Source organism: Anguilla rostrata, chromosome 7 (genome assembly GCF_018555375.3).
Source record: "Anguilla rostrata isolate EN2019 chromosome 7, ASM1855537v3, whole genome shotgun sequence".
Lineage (NCBI taxonomy): Eukaryota > Metazoa > Chordata > Actinopteri > Anguilliformes > Anguillidae > Anguilla > Anguilla rostrata.
The window spans coordinates 5,648,630-5,667,195 of record NC_057939.1 but is presented as its reverse complement, the minus strand read 5'-3'; the positions used below and the strand labels follow the sequence as shown (position 1 = coordinate 5,667,195).

The 18,566-nt window shown below is 49.0% G+C and overlaps 1 protein-coding gene across 1 annotated transcript in view; it reads right to left on the bottom strand.

Annotated features, from left to right (window-relative positions):
• shank3a (SH3 and multiple ankyrin repeat domains 3a) overlaps positions 1-18,566 on the bottom strand; it is a 315,279-nt gene that overhangs the window by 150,829 nt on the left and 145,884 nt on the right. The window contains exons 4-5 of the mRNA XM_064342483.1: positions 17,804-18,007; positions 16,430-16,501 (exon numbers count right to left, since the gene is read on the bottom strand). Coding sequence (XP_064198553.1) covers positions 16,430-16,501; positions 17,804-18,007 — 276 coding nt within the window. The remainder of the gene's footprint in view (positions 1-16,429; positions 16,502-17,803; positions 18,008-18,566) is intronic.

Here is an 18,566-nt window from a genome sequence, read left to right as displayed (position 1 = left end):
CTTGAAAACAGATGCTTAAACAAACAGGCTGGGAAATCACTAACGTCTGCAACTGAGATAAATATGGGTGGTCTTTCTTAATGGCCAAAAGATAGTCGCTTCTATCTTTTATCCATTAGCATAATTGAGACCGTTTAGAGCTGTTTAGGAATCCATGTACGCATTTCACTGGCAGCGACAGAGGAGATGCTCTGCAAAGTGCCTTCCACTGCTGATCACCGCAAGCTGAGATGTGGTTAACACAAATATGTGTAATTGTAAATTCTGAATGCATGAAACAGCACTAAACAAAGTAAAATTGCCCAACACATTGCAATGGCTATTTTAAAGCGTACAGGCACATTACAAGCTCATTTAGGGAACTTGTGAATACAGTCTTATTTTCATATCACACCATTAGAATCTGTGCACCTGCCTTCAGAATGTAAATTTAGATTTTTTTAAATATCATTGAGTCATGGGATTGTGTGACAGTTACTGTATATATATATATCTCTCTGATCAAGTCAGCCATCTGCACTATAATCACAGCTGAAATCATGCTCTTTATAAAGCACTTTTATAGAGCACGGTATCAATTTTCACCGTTCTTTGTGGTGTGGTGGATCCCGGAGAATTACTCATATGCATTACCCAGCGCTACACATGGAAGCTCGTTATCCATTTATTATCTATACACTGCAAATTGCATTAAGAATTGTATTCCATCAAATCACATTAGATCACAGGATAAACTTATTACATTAGATTTAATTTGATCGTTAACCTCATTGTCCCCCAGTAGCAATTTTAATTTGGTTTCACCGTTACAGAAACTAGACATTTACATCCATCCATCCATTATCCATACCCGCTTATCATGAGCAGGGTCGCAGGGGGGTGCTGGAGCCTATCCCAGCATGCACTGGGTGAGAGGCAGGACTACCCCCCGGCCAGGCCGCCAATCTATCACAGGGCACTAGACATTAACAAATATTCTTCATTTTTTCACGCACGCACGCACACACAAACGCAAGCACGCACACACACACACAAACGCACACACGCACACACGCACACACACACACTAATAAAGGATTAAAATAATACCAGACCATAATTGGAAACGCATCATAACCATGAATCCGCACACACAGGAAAAGGAAAAATCAATCTGAATATTCGCTTCATCAATTTAGACGCCGCTCTCACAAGAGCTGAAGACTCACACGTGTGACCTTGCAGCTCCTAATCCACTCTGCCTCCCGTTTGACAGTCAGAGGGAGAGTTTCCCAGAAAGACCACAGTTCATTTAAACTCATCGCAGCGAAGACTCACCACCCGGTATGAATTTTAAAAAGGGGGTGGGGAAGAATCGAGCAAATTAATTAACCTTTTGCATAAACGAAGCGGGCTTGCCTGGAATTTCCTGCACGATAGCAGAGCTGTGATGTCACTAGAGGCTATTAAGAGGCTGTCTTCATGCTTGTTATGCACTGGGAGGGATTAGGGTCCCCCTGTCCCCTGAGAGAGGGGAAACGACAGAGGAGAACTGAGGCTGTGCAAGGCCTGCCCTGAGAGTCTTCTCTCTGGTGGCACCGGAATCAGAAACTTTATTTAAAAGGTGAATAAATAAATAAATCTGACGATGACTCTCTTTGGTCTTTCCCGTCTAATCAATGCAAGGCATGGAGGATGGCATGAGAGCCTGCATATGCAAGTGGGCGTAGTAGCGTGGGCGTGGGACAGCCAGAACTCCAATCCCTGGCCAGCACGCTAGCACACACACACACACACACTCATACTCACACACACACACACACACACACACACACACACACACACACACACACTCATGCACAAACACGCACGCACACAATCATGCACACTCACACTCACACACACTGATACTCATACTCACACTCACACACACACACTCACGCTCACGCACACACACACACACTCACAAGCATGCACGCTCGCACACTCACACACAAACACACACCCACACGCATGCACACGCATACACACTCACACAAAACAGTGAATCCCATCCCCATGGCAGCACACTGAACACAACACCATTGACCGCGGTAGCTTTGTGGACCACTCAAACCACCATATTTATAATAAGAAACCACGATCAGACCTTCTTCAAAGGGCAAGTTCCCAGACACGCAATTTCGTACTGTCTGGTGTGTAAAAAATCCACTTTTTCAGAACTATCCTTCAGTGTGTCTCCAATCGACAGAAATCATTCATGGCTTAAATTGACGAGCGGCTAAAACATCGTCCTTGTCATGGTTGTCTCCAGTAACACAGCTCAGTGCTGACAGAATGACTGACGTGTTTGTGAAACTACATAATGCCCATTAAACCGTTTCATTTCAGCACAGACCACTGCATTGTTTAACACTACAGGGACAACCACACTCTGCGTGTTACTTCCTGGTTCAGCTCAGGGCAACTAAAGGGTTAAGAAAGACTGTGTCATATCCACTTATTACAGCCGAACTGAGAGTGATCTGGCCATGTAAGCAGATAGAGCTTCTTAGTTCCGGCTCGGCTTTCATAATTGGATAAGTCACAGTCTGTTTTAACCCCATTTTAATAACCCTGGTCCAGCTAAGAAGCTCGGCTTGAGATTTAAATAGCTGAACTAAGGAGTTCAGCTAATACAACTTTGCTTAGGTTATTATACTTATTAATAATAGGATCAATATTTACAGAAACAACAAAGAAAAAAAAAAGGAAGCGAGCATAATAAAAATTATTTGGAAGAGGGAAGAAGGAAGAAGAATAAGAAGATGGAAGAAGAGGAAGAAGAAGAGGAGGAGGAGGAAGAGGAGGATGAGGACTTGACAGGATTACAGGCTTCCTTCAGGGCTCAGTGCCCATTTGTAAGCACAGCCAGGCCCCCCCACCCCCCCACCCGACTCCACAGAGCTGCCCCTGTCAAACACACATGCGGCGTACCTGCCCAGAGCTGCCATGCCCTCAGTGCAGACGCACGCCACAGTGGCCCTTTCTAATTCGGCTGGGGAAAGAGAAACAGCCGCTGCCGCTCGTGTGCCTCGTTTTTTCCCACGGATTTCCCCCCTGCCTGCGCAACAGGTCGGCAACAAAGCTTTTCCTCATGGAGGGAAGAAGAAAAAAAAAAGTGTTAAATCCAAACCACGGGAAGGGAAACCCGCTTGCTTTTGCTCAATGCGTCTGCAGGCTACTTATTCCATGAGAACTGCCAGAGGCACACCACAGCCGTCTTTAGCTAGCCTAAGTGCTGTGGGGCTGGAAAGAAATGCGCTGTGCTTCAATCCGAACCGTACCAGAACTACAAATAATTACTGAGTTCGACAGTTAGCATGTGACTGCTGCCTCCCCAGTAAAAAAAAAAAAAACAATTGTAGTAACACATTTATCATGACCCCTTAACAGAGGGGTGAAAGCTTAGATATAAGGCAACCTCTCTGAGCTGTAATCTAACTGCACAGGGAAGTCCCAACTACAGTTCAAATCAAAATCACAGAGGCTTCTCTCATTCAGCTGACATAGTTTTACCCACAGCTGAATTCATAAGTCAACTGTGAAAAGCACAGATTTAAAAAAGGCAGCAGATCCATCCAGTGCAGGGCTGTAAGTACCACTGAGAACACAGATGTCCTCAGTATATTTTTTTTCCAAGTCCATTTCCAAGGTCTATAATTAATTTCATTCTTTAGTGAAGCCATCAGCTGGGGGGGAACACTCAATTAGGAGGGGACTGAACGGTCTTTAATATTCTCACAAATCTCTGCCTAATCTAGGGGCATATGCACGGCATTTACACCCTAAAATGCATCCTCAATTAAATGAACAAATTAAAATGGAGGGGGGGGGGGGGGGGGGGAGAGCATACCCTTGCCCAACACTCAGCCCCACGTACTGGCCTGTCTTCCCTGTTCCATCTGTTACAGTATTCATGCTACAGTTTCACTACCCAGCCCACAGCCCCACACTCAACAGATTGTTCATAGCATAGCATAGCATAGCATAACATAGCATAGCATAGCATAACATAGCATATCATAGCATAGCGACGATAGCAGGCCATTCAGCCCAACAATGCTCCCCATTTTCCAATCAGTTCAGTGTTGACTCCACCACAATGACATGTTTTAGAAATCCCTTGCTGACAACATTTTAACTGCCAATCCACTTGCCATCTTGAATCGTGGACTCCAAATGCAAGGCATAATCACTAGTTTGATTATACATGAAGCATTGAGCTTAACTTGCGTAGATGCGTTTTTCTCTCTAATTAAAGGATTTGTCTATATGTGTAAATGTAAATTAACCGATATTATCAGTTACCTTACCCAGATGAACAGGAGTGGAACACCTGTTCACACGGCAAGTTAAGTCTCGGTGTCATGCAGGTATACCTGAGAGATATTCATAAAATAAAAGCAATAGCCTTCATCAAAGTCAACAAAATAATTTCAAATCCAAGACATCTTCTGTTCAATGAATTTGAATTAACTCCCTCTGGGCAACACTAACAGGCAACTGTGAACAGACGTGACAGGACAAAGTATTCATTCATCCCAATGCCATTAGCTCTCCTAGACTCTTGTGCAGTATAATATATTATCAAATTATTTTTTTGAATTATAATTATGTTGGCTTAATTGTTTTTTAAGTGGGCTGGTCAACAGCATTGTTTCTTGTGCGTTATGCAGATTTTTTCTGTGTATTCTCCTTGATGTTGTTGTTTCAATGATGACACAAAACAAGGGAACGGGCACCGAAATGTGAATGTATGCGTTTTTGGATTAAAGTGTCTGCAGTCCCTGGATGAGTGGAAGAGCGTCTACTGAACATATGGAAGGAGGCAAAAAGCAGGACTTTGGCTCAACTTCTGAGAAAGAAATGCACATCTATGCCCAGTACGGAAGACGGCATAAAGGGTAAGGAGCTGGTCTTGTAACCTAAAAGGTTTGATTCCCGGGGTTAGAACACTGCCATTGCACCCTTGAGCAAGGTAGGTAACCTGCATTGCCTCAGTATACATCCAGCTGTATGAATGGATGCAATATAAATGCTGTGTAAAAGTTGTGCATGTCGCTCTGGGATAAGAGCTTCTGCTAAATGCCTGTAAAGTAATGTTCCGTTCTGCTACCTCAGGACGCCTAGCACCTCCCCCTCTTCGCACCTGCACTTCCAGAACACGTCTCCTGTCTGTTCTGGCCCCACGATGGTGGAATGACCTCCCTGTGGAGGTCAGAACAGCTGAGACTGTGACCCATTTCAAACGACGACTGAAGACCCACCTCTTCAGGCTGCACCTCTCCCCATCCCTCCCTTCCCCCCCTGTAAATGACTAAACTTAGGGTTGTAACTAGGCAGCTGTTTAATAGGTGACTAGTTGATGCGCCAGTCTTAACGACTACTTGTATTTTTATTTATTTTTATTTTTCCATAGATTGCGTTGTTGCCGTTCTCGTTGTTAGTGTTGATCAGTTTAACCACCAGGGTCCAGGTTGAACTATGCGGTTGTTCCCTGTACTTGGACCGGTACTTCTCTCTAGGGGTTTCGTCATACTTGTTCCTGGTTATGGTTATACACTTTGTTGTACGTCGCTCTGGATAAGAGCGTCTGCCAAATGCCTGTAATGTAATGTAATGTAATGTAATGTAAGGCTGGATGGGTGAGTGTTTCAGCGTTCGATCTAAAGAGTGAAAATAATTGCGTGTCCTGAGGTGAGCTGGCGACTATTGGTTGTTCCGCGGGATCAGCCCGCCCTTTTGAGGGACTAGCAGCGTGCTGGCTGGGGAGCAGATCTATAAGGTCAGCTCAAAGGGGGACAGCCATGCTACGAGCGCCTAGCGGCTTCGTTCTTTTTCTCCCTCCCCCGATCGACCCTTAGGCTACTTGCTGATCTCCCGCTGTAGCCCTGCCAGTTGACTTCAGTAGGAGAGGGCAGACGGGTGACGCCTATCCTCACTTCTCTCTCCACCCTGCAGACGCCCGTGTCGTCGGAGGACAGTTTGTGCGTCCGCCCGCAGGCGCCTGGTCTGACCAGCAGTGGGCGCTAGAGAGCAATGGGATCAATGGAACTAGCCGGCCTAACCCTCTATCATTCCCTGGGAAAGGCCAATAGGTTTCCCTGCCAATGCAGACCTCCAGCCATAGCCGCCAATGTCGCGGCTGGGACTCGAACGGCCAATCACAGGGCTTCTCCGGCGCTTTCTAACGGTACACAGGCCTCACAGCTCCCGTGAAAAAAAAACTGGCGTGTCATCGCACCACCATACAGAACAAAAGTAGCTGTTGTATTGCAAACAGCACACAACCCACTAATGGGGCCATTTGAGGTCAGAGAAGTTCTTTATAGCATGAAATACCGGGCCTCCCTTCAGCACTGTGCATGCAGCACAGTTTTAGGCGCTTACAGCAGCAGCCAATGGGCTTCTCCCTGACGCAGTGCAGACAGGGCTTTCCCTCCACTGGCCCAGAGCAGCACGCAGCAGCACAACAAACGGACAGCGTGTGAAAATGTGACTCAGGGGCGTCAGCCGAGGCCGGCCAAACAAGTGTTATTTTTTAATCCCGCGCCAAGGCCAGCGACAGCGGCGGAGACTGCGCTGAGCTCCGACGCTAACGTCCGACGCTAACGCAGAGCACGCGCACACGCGCTCGCCTCTGGAAACACGATGCGCCGCCGCCGCCGCGGCCAATCACTGCCCATTACCAGCGGCGAGCAGTTTCGCCGCCTCCCCCGCGGATCTGACAGGTCCCCCGTAAATAACATCCGCTCTGTTCCCACGCCATCGGTAACGGAATTAGGGTAACGGCGTTAGGGGGGCCCTGCGGATGGGGCCCATCGCGGGGCCGTAATGTAGTTTGCTGGGGGGGGGGGGGGGGGGGGAAGGGGTGACAGCACACTGAGCAGCAGCTGAGGCAGAGCATTCTTCCATACGATGCCCATCCCCCATTGGATCGCATATATTCCAGTGGGGCGTATAATAAATATTCCTGTTCTATCCTATCCCATTCCTATTCTAATTCTGAGGCTGTTTCTGGAAGACAATGCTAGTGTGGTGTGAAATCCTGCCACAACATAACATAACATAACATAACATAACATAACATAATGACGAGAGCAGGCCATTCGGCCCAATGCCCCCGTCCAACCATATTCTTGTCCCAGCTGTTGACGACTGCTGTTGACAGTGGCAGCACCAGTGCTCAAAGTGGACTGGAATGGACCGGAACACCATACTGGGACTGGTACACCATATAATAATACAATGATATAATAATCATCGTCATCACCATCATCAACATCATCATCTACATCATACCTAACTAAAACTGACAAACACAGATGAGATGCAGAAAAGGACTATTTTTCTGTGTGTGTGCTCAGTTTCTTAGCCTCTATCATAGTAAACAGTGCCTATGAAAGTGAAACCTCTAAAAGTCTATAAAAGCACTCTCTAACAGCTCTACTCCAGGCCCCTGAAGACTTTCTAGGAAGCCCAACAGTCATCGATTCCAGGGGAGTGAGCGAGGAGGAGGAGGAGGAGGCTCCCAGCAGGGTGTCAGTAACTTTTTTTTTGGCAGTAGTGAGGGCAGCTAGCCAAACTCGCCTCTGCAGCGAGGACGAATCAGGAGTGGAATCATCATTGCGTAACATTATCGACGGAGAAGGAGGGTTTGGCTTAAGTAACGCAGACTCGATTCCAGAAATCAACTGCTTTCGAGCACGCAGGTAGACACCACCCACCCCTGGGGTGAATAATGGTGAAGGTACAGGAAATGAAGCTAACTGAATTTGGAAGCATTTGAGTCATATAAACTCTATAAAAAACAAAAAACAAACCAAAAAGAACTTTAAATTAATTATTTTGATGGTTTGGTTTCTAGAGGCTGGAGGAATATTATCCCATACACTATGACAATGAAGTTCTGCTTTCATTTTCAGATCTCTAGTTCAAACTGTGAAGATTGTTATAGCAGCAGTGGGTGAACCAACTCCATATTAACGCCCATAATTTAGGATGAGACGTTGAATGCCAGGTGTCCACATACTTTTGGCCACGCAGTGTACGTGTAGGTTTATAAGACGCTCTCTCAGGAGGGTGAACAGCTGAAGTGAAGAACTTCGGTGTTTCGGTGGTGGTTCGCCCCCGAAGGAAGGCCACAACACTGAAGAAAGGAGCGAATAAAAAAAGAGGAACGACCCGGGAAGATCGTATTTCGGTTTGAGCTCCCGAGCGGGACCCCTCGGGTTAGAATGTCGAAGAGCGGCCGTTTCGGCTCTGCCGAGACCGCGCCCCGCCTGTGAGAAACGGGCCGGCGGGCGTGGCGTTTAGGGCCGTCCCGACCCGGCAAAAGAGCCGCTCTGCTCGACGTCGTTCCCGGACGGCTTCTCTCCCGCACGCTCTTCAGGTTCAGGTTTTTCGGGACGGAGTGTTTCCCTTATTTTGAGTCGCCGACTGCGTTTGCAGCTCCGTTCTGTCGCTGTGTTGACTCAAGTCAGTCAACTGTGACATCATCAGACGCACATTACGCAGTAATGCTGGATACTACCTAGTGGCAGGTCTAAGTGTGCCTGGTTCCACAAAATTCAAGCAAGCCAGAGGGCCGTCCCATGAAAAGAACACAGTGTTCAATAAAAACCTTTTATAGTCCATATGGTCCTCGTGGCACTGTTACAGATGAATTAACACTGGGCATTTTACCGTGAACTTCGCAAAACGGGCCAGTGGACTGCCTCAATAGGAACATGCCATTTAAGGATGCTTCAGACTTTGCCCGAGTGCGGTATTCATAAACAGCACGCACTGCAGCTGCAGCACATCAATTCGGCATAGCTCATACGGGACAGACGGGCGACCGCGAAACTGTCACCGCGGTAACGAAGGATCCCGTCACGAGTACAGACACCTGCGGGCTCCTGGCGACCACGGCCAACACCGGCTTCCGACGGCGAGGAATACGAGTGAGGACTGCGCTGTGATTGCGCGAGACGCTCGGGAACATAAGGCCAATCGAAATTAACGTCACAACTTTCCAATCAGGACGAGAAGAACTAGACAAGCGGCGGATACAAATGAGATTATCTGGAAAACAGACCCGAATCCTGCGAATGCCACCGTGGGCAAAAGCAGATTCCCGTCAGAGGATGTTAATCAATCAAACGCGTTTAGGATAACTGACGGTGTTACTGTCAACGCCGGCGGGACGGTGTGAAGCGGGACAGAGCGTCAGAGAGCGGTGGCCGCCCCTCGTTAACCGGAGCGGGGTCCACACCGCCGAACGAACCGGCTCTGAATGCCGAGCACCGCTCCACACGTAGCGATGCATCACCCCGCCGGGTATCCCAAACTTCAGGATCCCCCCCAGCCCCCCCCCCCCCTTCAGGATCCCCCCTCTCGACGCAGTTAAAGGCACAGAACCTACCGGCGACGGAGCGAGCTTCTACGTGACCAGCCAAAAAAAACAAAAAAACGGAATGTATCTGAAGCGACGCATGCCGTCCCACGGGGAGGAAACAGCTCCCGGATAATTCCGATCAAACCCCAAACCCCCCCACTCCCCTCCTTCCCACCCCAACAACAGCACTCACGCACACACCACCCCCCAGGAGGAAAACAGCATTAAGATTCGGGAGGAGCAGCAGTGCGCTGCGTGGAATACCTTACTGTGGGATCTGGACGTCCTGTGCTTCCTGGACCTCCTCGTCCCTCTCTCCCCCGCCGCTCCCCTCCCCAAAACGGTGCCCATCTCCGACCATCAACCCCTGCCGTCTGCGGCGGACCCGGAGACGAAGCGCCATCCGCACGGCGGGTCCCCCCCCCGCACCCCCCCAGCTCCCCCAGCCCCCACCCTCTCCCTCCTCCACCACGCTCTCTCTCTCTCTCTCTCTCTCTCTCTCTCTGTCTCCCTCCTCCTGTTTCTGGAGTAGCACACGCGCGCGTGCGGAGACGACAGACGGGCTTTTCCGCAGGAACCAGACACGGAGCGTGCGAGGGAGAGACTCAGAAAGGGGGGGGGGGGCGGGAAGGGCGGAGTTGTGGGATCGGTTTTGCTGGAGGGGGAGGGACGGGCGGTTGTAGTAGTAACGGTGGGGAGGGAAAGCGTGTGCCGGGGGGGTGGGGGGGCGATTGGGACCGTCGGACACGCGTGTGCCACAGACGAGGACTGCTCGCCGCCGCCAGCCGGTGTCGAGAATCCGGCGGGTTCTCCGGGGCTGTCACTCAGAGGGGAACGCCGGGGAATCCCGCGTGCCACTGGCTGGCCGGGGCACCTGAGTCAGGGGGGCGGGGCCCCGGCGGGAGCAGCCGTCGGGCAGAGAGGGGCGGAGAAAGGACGAGGAGCCGAGCCGAAACTCGCGCGTGTGCGACCGGCTCACTGGGACGGACAGACGGCAGGTAGCCCAAGGTGCGGCTCGCTCTGAACGCGCTACATTCCGCCGATTCACTCAGTTCTTTTGTGCTCTCCCTTCCTCTCTCCCTCTTTCTCTCTCTCTCGCTTTCTCATTTTTCAGAGGGAACAGCAAGGTTTCGTGTTAATGGCGTTCCATGGAATTCTCACACAAAGTGCCTCCTTCTCCCTCAGCTCACAGCGATGTGTACGTGTGCGCAGGTCCGCGAGTGCGTTTGTGGCCATTTGTATTTGTGTGTGTGCGCCTGTGTGCATGTGGACATGAGTTTGTGCGTGCATGTGTGTGTGTGTGTCTCTGTGTGTGTGCATCAGAGAGAGATAAATAGAGAGGGAGAGAGAGACTATGTAAATGTGTTTCCCTTTCTGTACGTTTGAGAGAGAAAAATACATTTTTATGTGTATAGGTGTGTGTGTGTGTCTGATTTAGCGACCCAGACATCTGGTGACAGTCTGCCACAAGCGAAAGGAAGCGAGAGAGCTCGAGTCTGCCCAGACGGGGACGTGTTAATGACACCTGCTCACCGCGAGCCATACGGAACCGGCTCAGACAGGGCGACGTGCGAGTCGAGATAAAAAATAAATAAAATAAAATAAAATAACATCATTAGCCACTCTGCTGCTTTTCCAGAACGACCTGATGTGCCCCCTGTACCACCGGGTTGCCAGGCAGAGAAAACGAGACGTGCTCTGAGCTCATGAGAGCTCAGCCAGACACCAGAGCCCTCGTCTCTGCTCAGTGTGTCAGTGCAGATGGGCATGCCCACGCTGACAGACAGAATGACGGATGGATGGACAGACTTCCCTGTCCCTGAATCGGTCCCTCAGGAGGCACTGTGGAGGAGGGATGGATGGCTCTGTGTGCTCGGACGGACAGCGCCTTCTCCTGCGGAGGAGAACCACGGCGGAAATCTAACGCCAGGCAGCCACCGGATAAAGGTCACGCACCGTAGATCTGGCCAAACGCGACCGCTAACGGTCTCTGTGACCGCACATCTCCTCACCTCTCCTCCCCCCTCCTCACCTCTCCACACCTCTCCTCACCTCTCCTCACCTCTCCACACCTCTCCTCACCTCTCCTCACCTCTCCACACCTCTCCTCACCTCTCCTCCCCTCCCCTCACATCTCCTCACATCTCCTCCCCCCTGCTCTCTCTGCACTCTCTGCAGCGACTGCTCAGAACGCTTTTCTCCCCCAGAGAAACATCGATAAGTAACAGCCGATAGAATCGAGGCTGACTCCCTGACCTGAAGGCGTCGATGGCAGAGGAAGGCGTGAAGGCACGTTCGGGCGGGGGGGTGGGGGCTTTCAGCTCGTCCTCGTTTGTTCGTCTCCGCGCGGCTGCGTTTATCGGCCCGGTGAAACAGCGCAGCCCACGGGAGGCGGGACTGAGACGGGTCACCTGGGGACAGCGGCTACCCCCCTGCGGTGGTAAACTGCGGTGGCTTTCAGACTCTATCACACTGTCTATAAAACCACTGAGTGTGTGTGTGTGTGTGTGTGTGCGTGTGTGGGTGTGTGTGCGTGTGTGTGTGTGGGGGTGTGTGTGGGTGGGTGGCTACGTGTGTGGGTGGCTACGTGTGTGTGTGTGCGTATACACAGTGGTTTAATGAATTTAATTGGGACTGAAATATGTCTACACTCTCGCACACACACACACGCAATCACTTCCAAAGACGCAATCATATTTCAGTGGCCAGTCTTTGAATTCCACTGTGGATGTCCGTTTCCCCCTCACTACCCCCAGAGCCCTGAAAACAGGCCAGTGACCTCAGCCAACGCCCTTCAACACCTCCTCTGCCCACAAGCAAGAGGAGACGGGGAAGACTGAGACAACCCTGGCCACTGCCCCGCAGAGGCAGTCAATACAGCGGGTGAAAAACTGCACAGCGTGCCAATAAGACCAGGAGATAAACGCTCTCTGAGACTGTCCGCTGGCTGACAGGAACCCCCTTCCTATTGGCCAGCAGTGGCTTACTCTCTACCAAGCACTAGACACAGGGGGAGTGACATCCCATAATGCATTGAGCTGCAATGCGCTGTCCATCACTCACAAGTCTCGAGCGTTCAAAAGATGCTGCATTCTGCGCTGAAGTAAATCGATTGGTTAAAACCCTGTGAGTTACTGGTGATAAAGCTTAGTGGCTCCACCCATTTTGGAATCTTCCATACCTGCTGAGCACACCTCCAATTACGTTTCAGCTCAACACCCAGCCTTTTCACAAGAGAAGCTCTTTCATTCTTGCCTCCATTCACCAATCAGCAAGCATCTTTCAATTATAATCCACTGGCAGCTGACATAAGATTTTTATTAAATAAAATTTAAATTTAAATGGAAAAAAAGAAAAAAGGCCTTTATGAAACATGTGAGAATTCACACCTTTGCCCTCTTATTGTGTGACGCAGAGACAGAGACGCAGAGAGTCTCTGCTTGTGGCTTCCGACCCGTAGCGACCCACACTGGACACTAAAGTCAGTCCGCACCAGGCACAGACATTTTTTGCCTTTCGATGCAAGTCTAACATGCAAAGGCTTTTTTTTCCACGCAGTAATTAAGAGGACGGGCTCCGGTGCATTTCTATAGCAGACAGTGCTATAGCTGAGAGGGGAAAAGCACAGCGAAGGCCTTCGTTCACAACTCAAGCTACAGTGTAAATCATCTACGGGGATACAGAGGTCACAAGTAATTCCCAGATTTTTTTTTTTTCGTGCCGCAGAATAATTAATCGCACCAGGCAGCGGAGTACGTCGGGCGCAAACCGTCCAGCGTCAGAAGAATTCCGTTACTCGCAACGCAGCCGGTGGACAGAGCGCTGCAGAGGAGCCCTATCTGCAGCGGGACATCAGGCTGCAGACAGATGGTGGGGTGAAGCCATGCCCCCTCACCCCCCCACCACCCCCCGAACACCTGACCCAAGCTTAATGGAGACAGAGCACTGTCCTGTCCAGACACAGCATGAAAGGACTGCAGTGGTGGTCTCCCCTGCTGCTGGCTAAAGCCTCTTCAGTGAATGGAGGGAGCCATTCCGACGCGTACAGACCCCTCCCCTGGGAACGGCCGACCACCCCTGCCACTGCAAACTCAGTCGCAGGTTCAGACAGACCGTGTGCTCGACCTGCTTTCGGTCGCCACGGTTTCAGCCGCCAAAGTCACCAGCGGTGACCGTAACCAGGGCATCAGATGTAGAAAATGCGGGCTAAAAGCCACATGTGGGACTTCGAATGACCTAAAATTTAAATTTCACAGTTTGGCTTTTATACATTTTTAATTTTTTACAGATGATGTCCTACAGAAGAATAGCAAGATTCAACCTTACTACCCGCCTAATCTTGTGAAAAACTGCGGTGATGCACTGGATTACCAGAGCCGCCTACGTGTTTAGTTTTCAGACTTGCCGTAGGAAAGTCAGTCTGAACACGGCGTTCGCTGTCCTCGGCGAGCGCAGTCCCGACGTGCTGGCGTACGTCGGAAGCAGCGGGGGAAAAATAGGGCCACAGATGTGTCCTGAGTTTAACTCAGTCTCCTGGGGGGGGGGGGGGGGGTAACTGGATCATGCTTCAAGTCTCAAGAGCATTTGCTGCACTGTTTGTTGCTTCAAAGACAAAACTTTTTCATCTAGCAAAAAACACCCTCCAAAAAAATACTGCGACCAAAAGCCTGTGTCCTAAACCGCACTCTGTCGCCGCAGTACCATAGATGTCTGGACGCACAGCAGTGATCCAGCTTCCTGAGAACAGCACACTCTGCCATTAAGGCACCACAGGTGCTCAAAGCTGCATGTAAAAAAGTATGCATCAAACCAAATCTGAGTGTTCAACCATGATTGCAAGCATTTACCCCGAAAGGTTACACTTCCCATAGTGTGCAGATCTGCACATGGAAACTGTGGAATAAACTGAAATAACACATTTTTCTTCAAGTACATCCATACTTATCCACACTACTCTGTTGGAACTGCAACAACAATGACATTTTGACTTTTCTTATAGAAACAGAGAACAAGAGATATTTCTTCATAGGCCTTCAAGGAGCTACGGATGATTTGCCCGTCGACAGTGATACAGGGTCACCCGTCCCTGACGGACCGCTTTCTGAATGCACTTGGAGCCGTTACACTTCAGAGGAATATCCATTCCACACCAACGGACAGGGCAGCAAACCCTCCCCCCTCCACCCTCCATCACCCACCATCTGGTGTCAAATCATTCCTCAGTGTCATAATGTGACTCTGTGGTAATACCGCGACATGGAGCCACGCTCACTGTCATTCGGACACATGCCCAGGTCTGACCGATTCCAGAGATGTTCTTTTCACTCGCGACATTGCGTTGCTCACATTGCAGCCCAAAGGTTCCACCCCAGCGGTGTTCATACTTAAGAGTACAGAAGAAAGCAAGTGCTTTCAAAACAAGGATTAGCAGTATTATCATCAACATTCTTACATGGTTCTTATTCTAACCAGTATCGATGTGCATACATTTAGCCAAAACCCACGATTCTCTAAGGACAGCCCAGCCTTGCTTTCTCGAGAATATTCAGGAAGCTGTTGTCCCTGGAAAGCTTTGTCAGACACCAGACCACTTTGCAAAAGACTTTGAGGGAATCAGAACGTTGCTTCATCTCATTAAACAAAGCGCTAACCACTATCTCTACTTACGCTATAAAGCTGGACACCAAAATCACAAAAAAAAAGCAAGTCACAAAATCAAGTTGATCGTTTTCAGCATTGGCTAGGTATTCTCCACCAACAATGTGAAAAAAATCAACTCGTTCAATTTCAGTTCAGGATATCACATGTGACCAGAGGGGAGGCACGCTATTGGACAGGAAGGTAAAGGGGTTGGAGGGGGGGCGGGGTTTCCAAGGGGAAGGGGCCGACAGAGTGCCGTCCCAGGGTGCACTGGGCCCGGCGCGCCTAAACCAACATGCGCATGCCGGGCGGAGCGTTGGGGACAGGACGGGCAGAGCGTGCGGGAGTGTCACCGGGCGTGATGGATGAGCCCGTCGCCTCGCACCGACAGAAGGGCGTCGACACGGCCTGCTGACTAAGAGCCTCCAGTTCCAGCCCAGAGCCAGCGCCCCGCGAACATCTGCTCCTGGGGCTCAGGAACGACCGCGCTAGCCACGGTCAGCATTAAAGAGCTGGATCCCAATTACCAGAATTATCCTTATTTCGTCAAAATTAGGAAAATAACAATCAATCAGGATGTTTCGGCTGAAAAAAAAAAAAAACAGAGCTGCACAATTTTTCCACAAAACAACAATTCCAGTAATGTCGGCTAACAGATGTGTAATTACACCGTTTTTTGGGTTCGCTGGCTGACAAACGGCATTGTTTTGCATGGGGATTTTTAAATCAGCCTGGCAGCCCTGGTGTTGTGGCAGTTGTGGAAGCAAAGGCAGCCATAAAAACGCACAGGGATTTGGCATCCGTTATTTGACATTGCCACACCTGGCACAATCACCCGAGGCACCTCACCTTGCAACCGACCGTTTTTAGAACTTCAGATTTACAGACACTGTGCATTCACACTTACTAAGTGTGAGCACCGCTGTTCAACATAAGTCTGGTCCTTGCATATTTGTTTTCAAAAGCTTGTTCAAGGTTGGACGGCATTGAATTTCTGACCCGTCATCCTTATTCTCACCTCATTGGTTAAGGGATACTGGACTTTTATACGGTTGTTAATTCAAACAGTTCTAAAGCAAAGAACTACAAGTTATTGAAATTTGAAGTGGTGTAAAAAAAACAACTAGTAAAGACTGAGTGGAGGTTCAACAAGCGTGAATCTGCAGATATTGCAAACACCTAAATCAAAAACCAAAAAAAGGGAATAAGAGAAAAGATTTCCAGCCTCCAATCTTAATAAAAAGTGATATGAAGAACATATAAGAAGATATAAAGTTTGGAAGAAATCCACATCTGCTGACACAGCAGTATTCAAGGCCTCCAGCCACAAACTCCGAGCAGAGAAAAAAGTATGCTGGCATCAGCGATTCGGAAGACCCCTGTTCTTACCTTGGTGTGGAGCTTGGCCAACTGCTTGTCATCTACATAAGCCTCTGTGTACACACGTCTCTTGTAGCGGAACTGTGGGGAAAAAAACAAAAAAACAACAACCCAAAATCACACAAAACCAATTGTATTGAGAAGTTATCTTGAGTCTTCCCTCCCTTTCCCAAAGGGTCTCTCACGAATAAACAGAAACCACATTCCCCTCTCAAAAGGTTGCGCAAGTCAAAATGCAAATCAATTCTACAGCCTTTCGTAAAAAAAACACAACGCACACACTCCACAGACCCTAAATAATTCAGCGCAGAAGACATAAAAACGGACAGCAGCCTGTCAGAAACCCGTCAAGTGGGCAGGGAGCTGATTCACAATACAGAAAATAAAATACGTGAACATTCACAATCAAGCCAGACCCATAAAACGCAACACGCACAGAGGACAGAGGAAAGCAGGAGCCCTACACGGCTTCTTTTAATAAGCATGTTAAATGAGGGGAACCGTCGCTCTCTGTGCACAAAAAAAAGGTCCGATAAATAATGCGTACCGTTACAAAATCAAAAACACCTCAGCGGCTTGTTTTATAGCAACAGGGCCGAGGGCAAGGCAGTAATTAATCCCAGCATGCAAAGCTCACGCCAAGCAGTTACAGGTGGAAATGTGCAACGCATCAGTGTGCTGCTGTGAGCTTCAGAGCATGAGCAATCAAGGTTATTTGTGTTGAACGGCAAACCTGATTGTTTAAACAAACAAGTAAAAAAAATAATAATAAGGAATGAGCTGCGGGGTGGGTCATTCGGTTAAGGCACTACGCTGTGGTGCAAGGTTGAGCCCTGCAGTCAAAAATCCTTTCATCAGTAAAATGTTATGGACTGGCTCTTTACACCTGGCCAGCGACTCATCTGCATACATCTGACTAGCTGCATAATCCTTTGCATGCTCGACCCACATTAAATCCCCCTGGTCGTCAGTGTAAATGAGAGAATCGACTTCTGAATCGACCAACCTTATAAAAAAATACAAGAATCCTCAGACCACAGAGGAAAATTATGCTAAGATTTATGCTAAAATATTGGTTGTCAAGTCATGTCATTCTGAATGACATATGACATTGTGAGCAGAATGCAAATGAAAATCATGCAGGTCTTGAACAAACTGTGCCAGATATGATCATCATAATCTCAATGGTGCTCAGGTAGGTACCGAGGGGGACACCGCATGCTATAATGAACAATCATTTTCCACTCCTGTCATGATCCTTCAGCTTTGACAAAGAATGATTTGTGTTTCACTGAGGCAACGGACCAACGTCCGGGATGTTCTGCCTCTCGCGAAACGAGGACCCGTCGAAAAGACACACCGATGGGAAGAGTCGACTCCTACCTCCAAGTACGGGATGGGGGCGATGGCGGGGAGGGGGTACTCTTTCAGCAGACGCTCCTCGTCCAGAAACTTGCCGGCTTTGCCGTTGTACGCCGGCTGGAAGAGGCCGTAGTTCAGCACGTCCTTCAGGCTCTGATTCAGAGTACATAGGATGCGCTGCTTGGAGGACCATATGGGGGCTTCTATGTTGAACTTCATGCATTTCTAAAACACAACGAGAGAGAGAGAGAGAAATCATGGGTCATTACTATTCATGTGCGTCACTTCATTTGCCTGTCCTCCACACCCAGCCATTAATGACATGCAGATCAGGAGGATGAACATTAACAAAAAGGTAACTCTTAACCTCGCTGAAATTTATAACCACTGTGAAGTGTTAGGTGTATTTTAAAATTTATTTAATTTTCTTTAAATTTCATGTTTTTACAGGACACATTCTTCTCTTGTGTAGTGTGGCGTTATTACGTATTTATGATACTGTTTGTGCGAGAAAGAAAGAGCGAGAGCGAGAGAGCGAGAGAGAGAGAGAGAGAGAGGGCGGACAGATTTTTCCCATAATAAACACCACTGGTGTCTTTTAAACATTTATGATACAGTTGATGCAGGTGCCTGGCTAGGTAACTAGTACACGCTCGAGGGAAGTGTACATTCCCTGGGTGAGCAACTACTGTGAGACACAAGAACGATACAGTTAAGGTAAGTGTGAAGCCCTACAAAACCACATTACACGGACGCATCCATCTTTGTTCCGCCAAGCACTTCC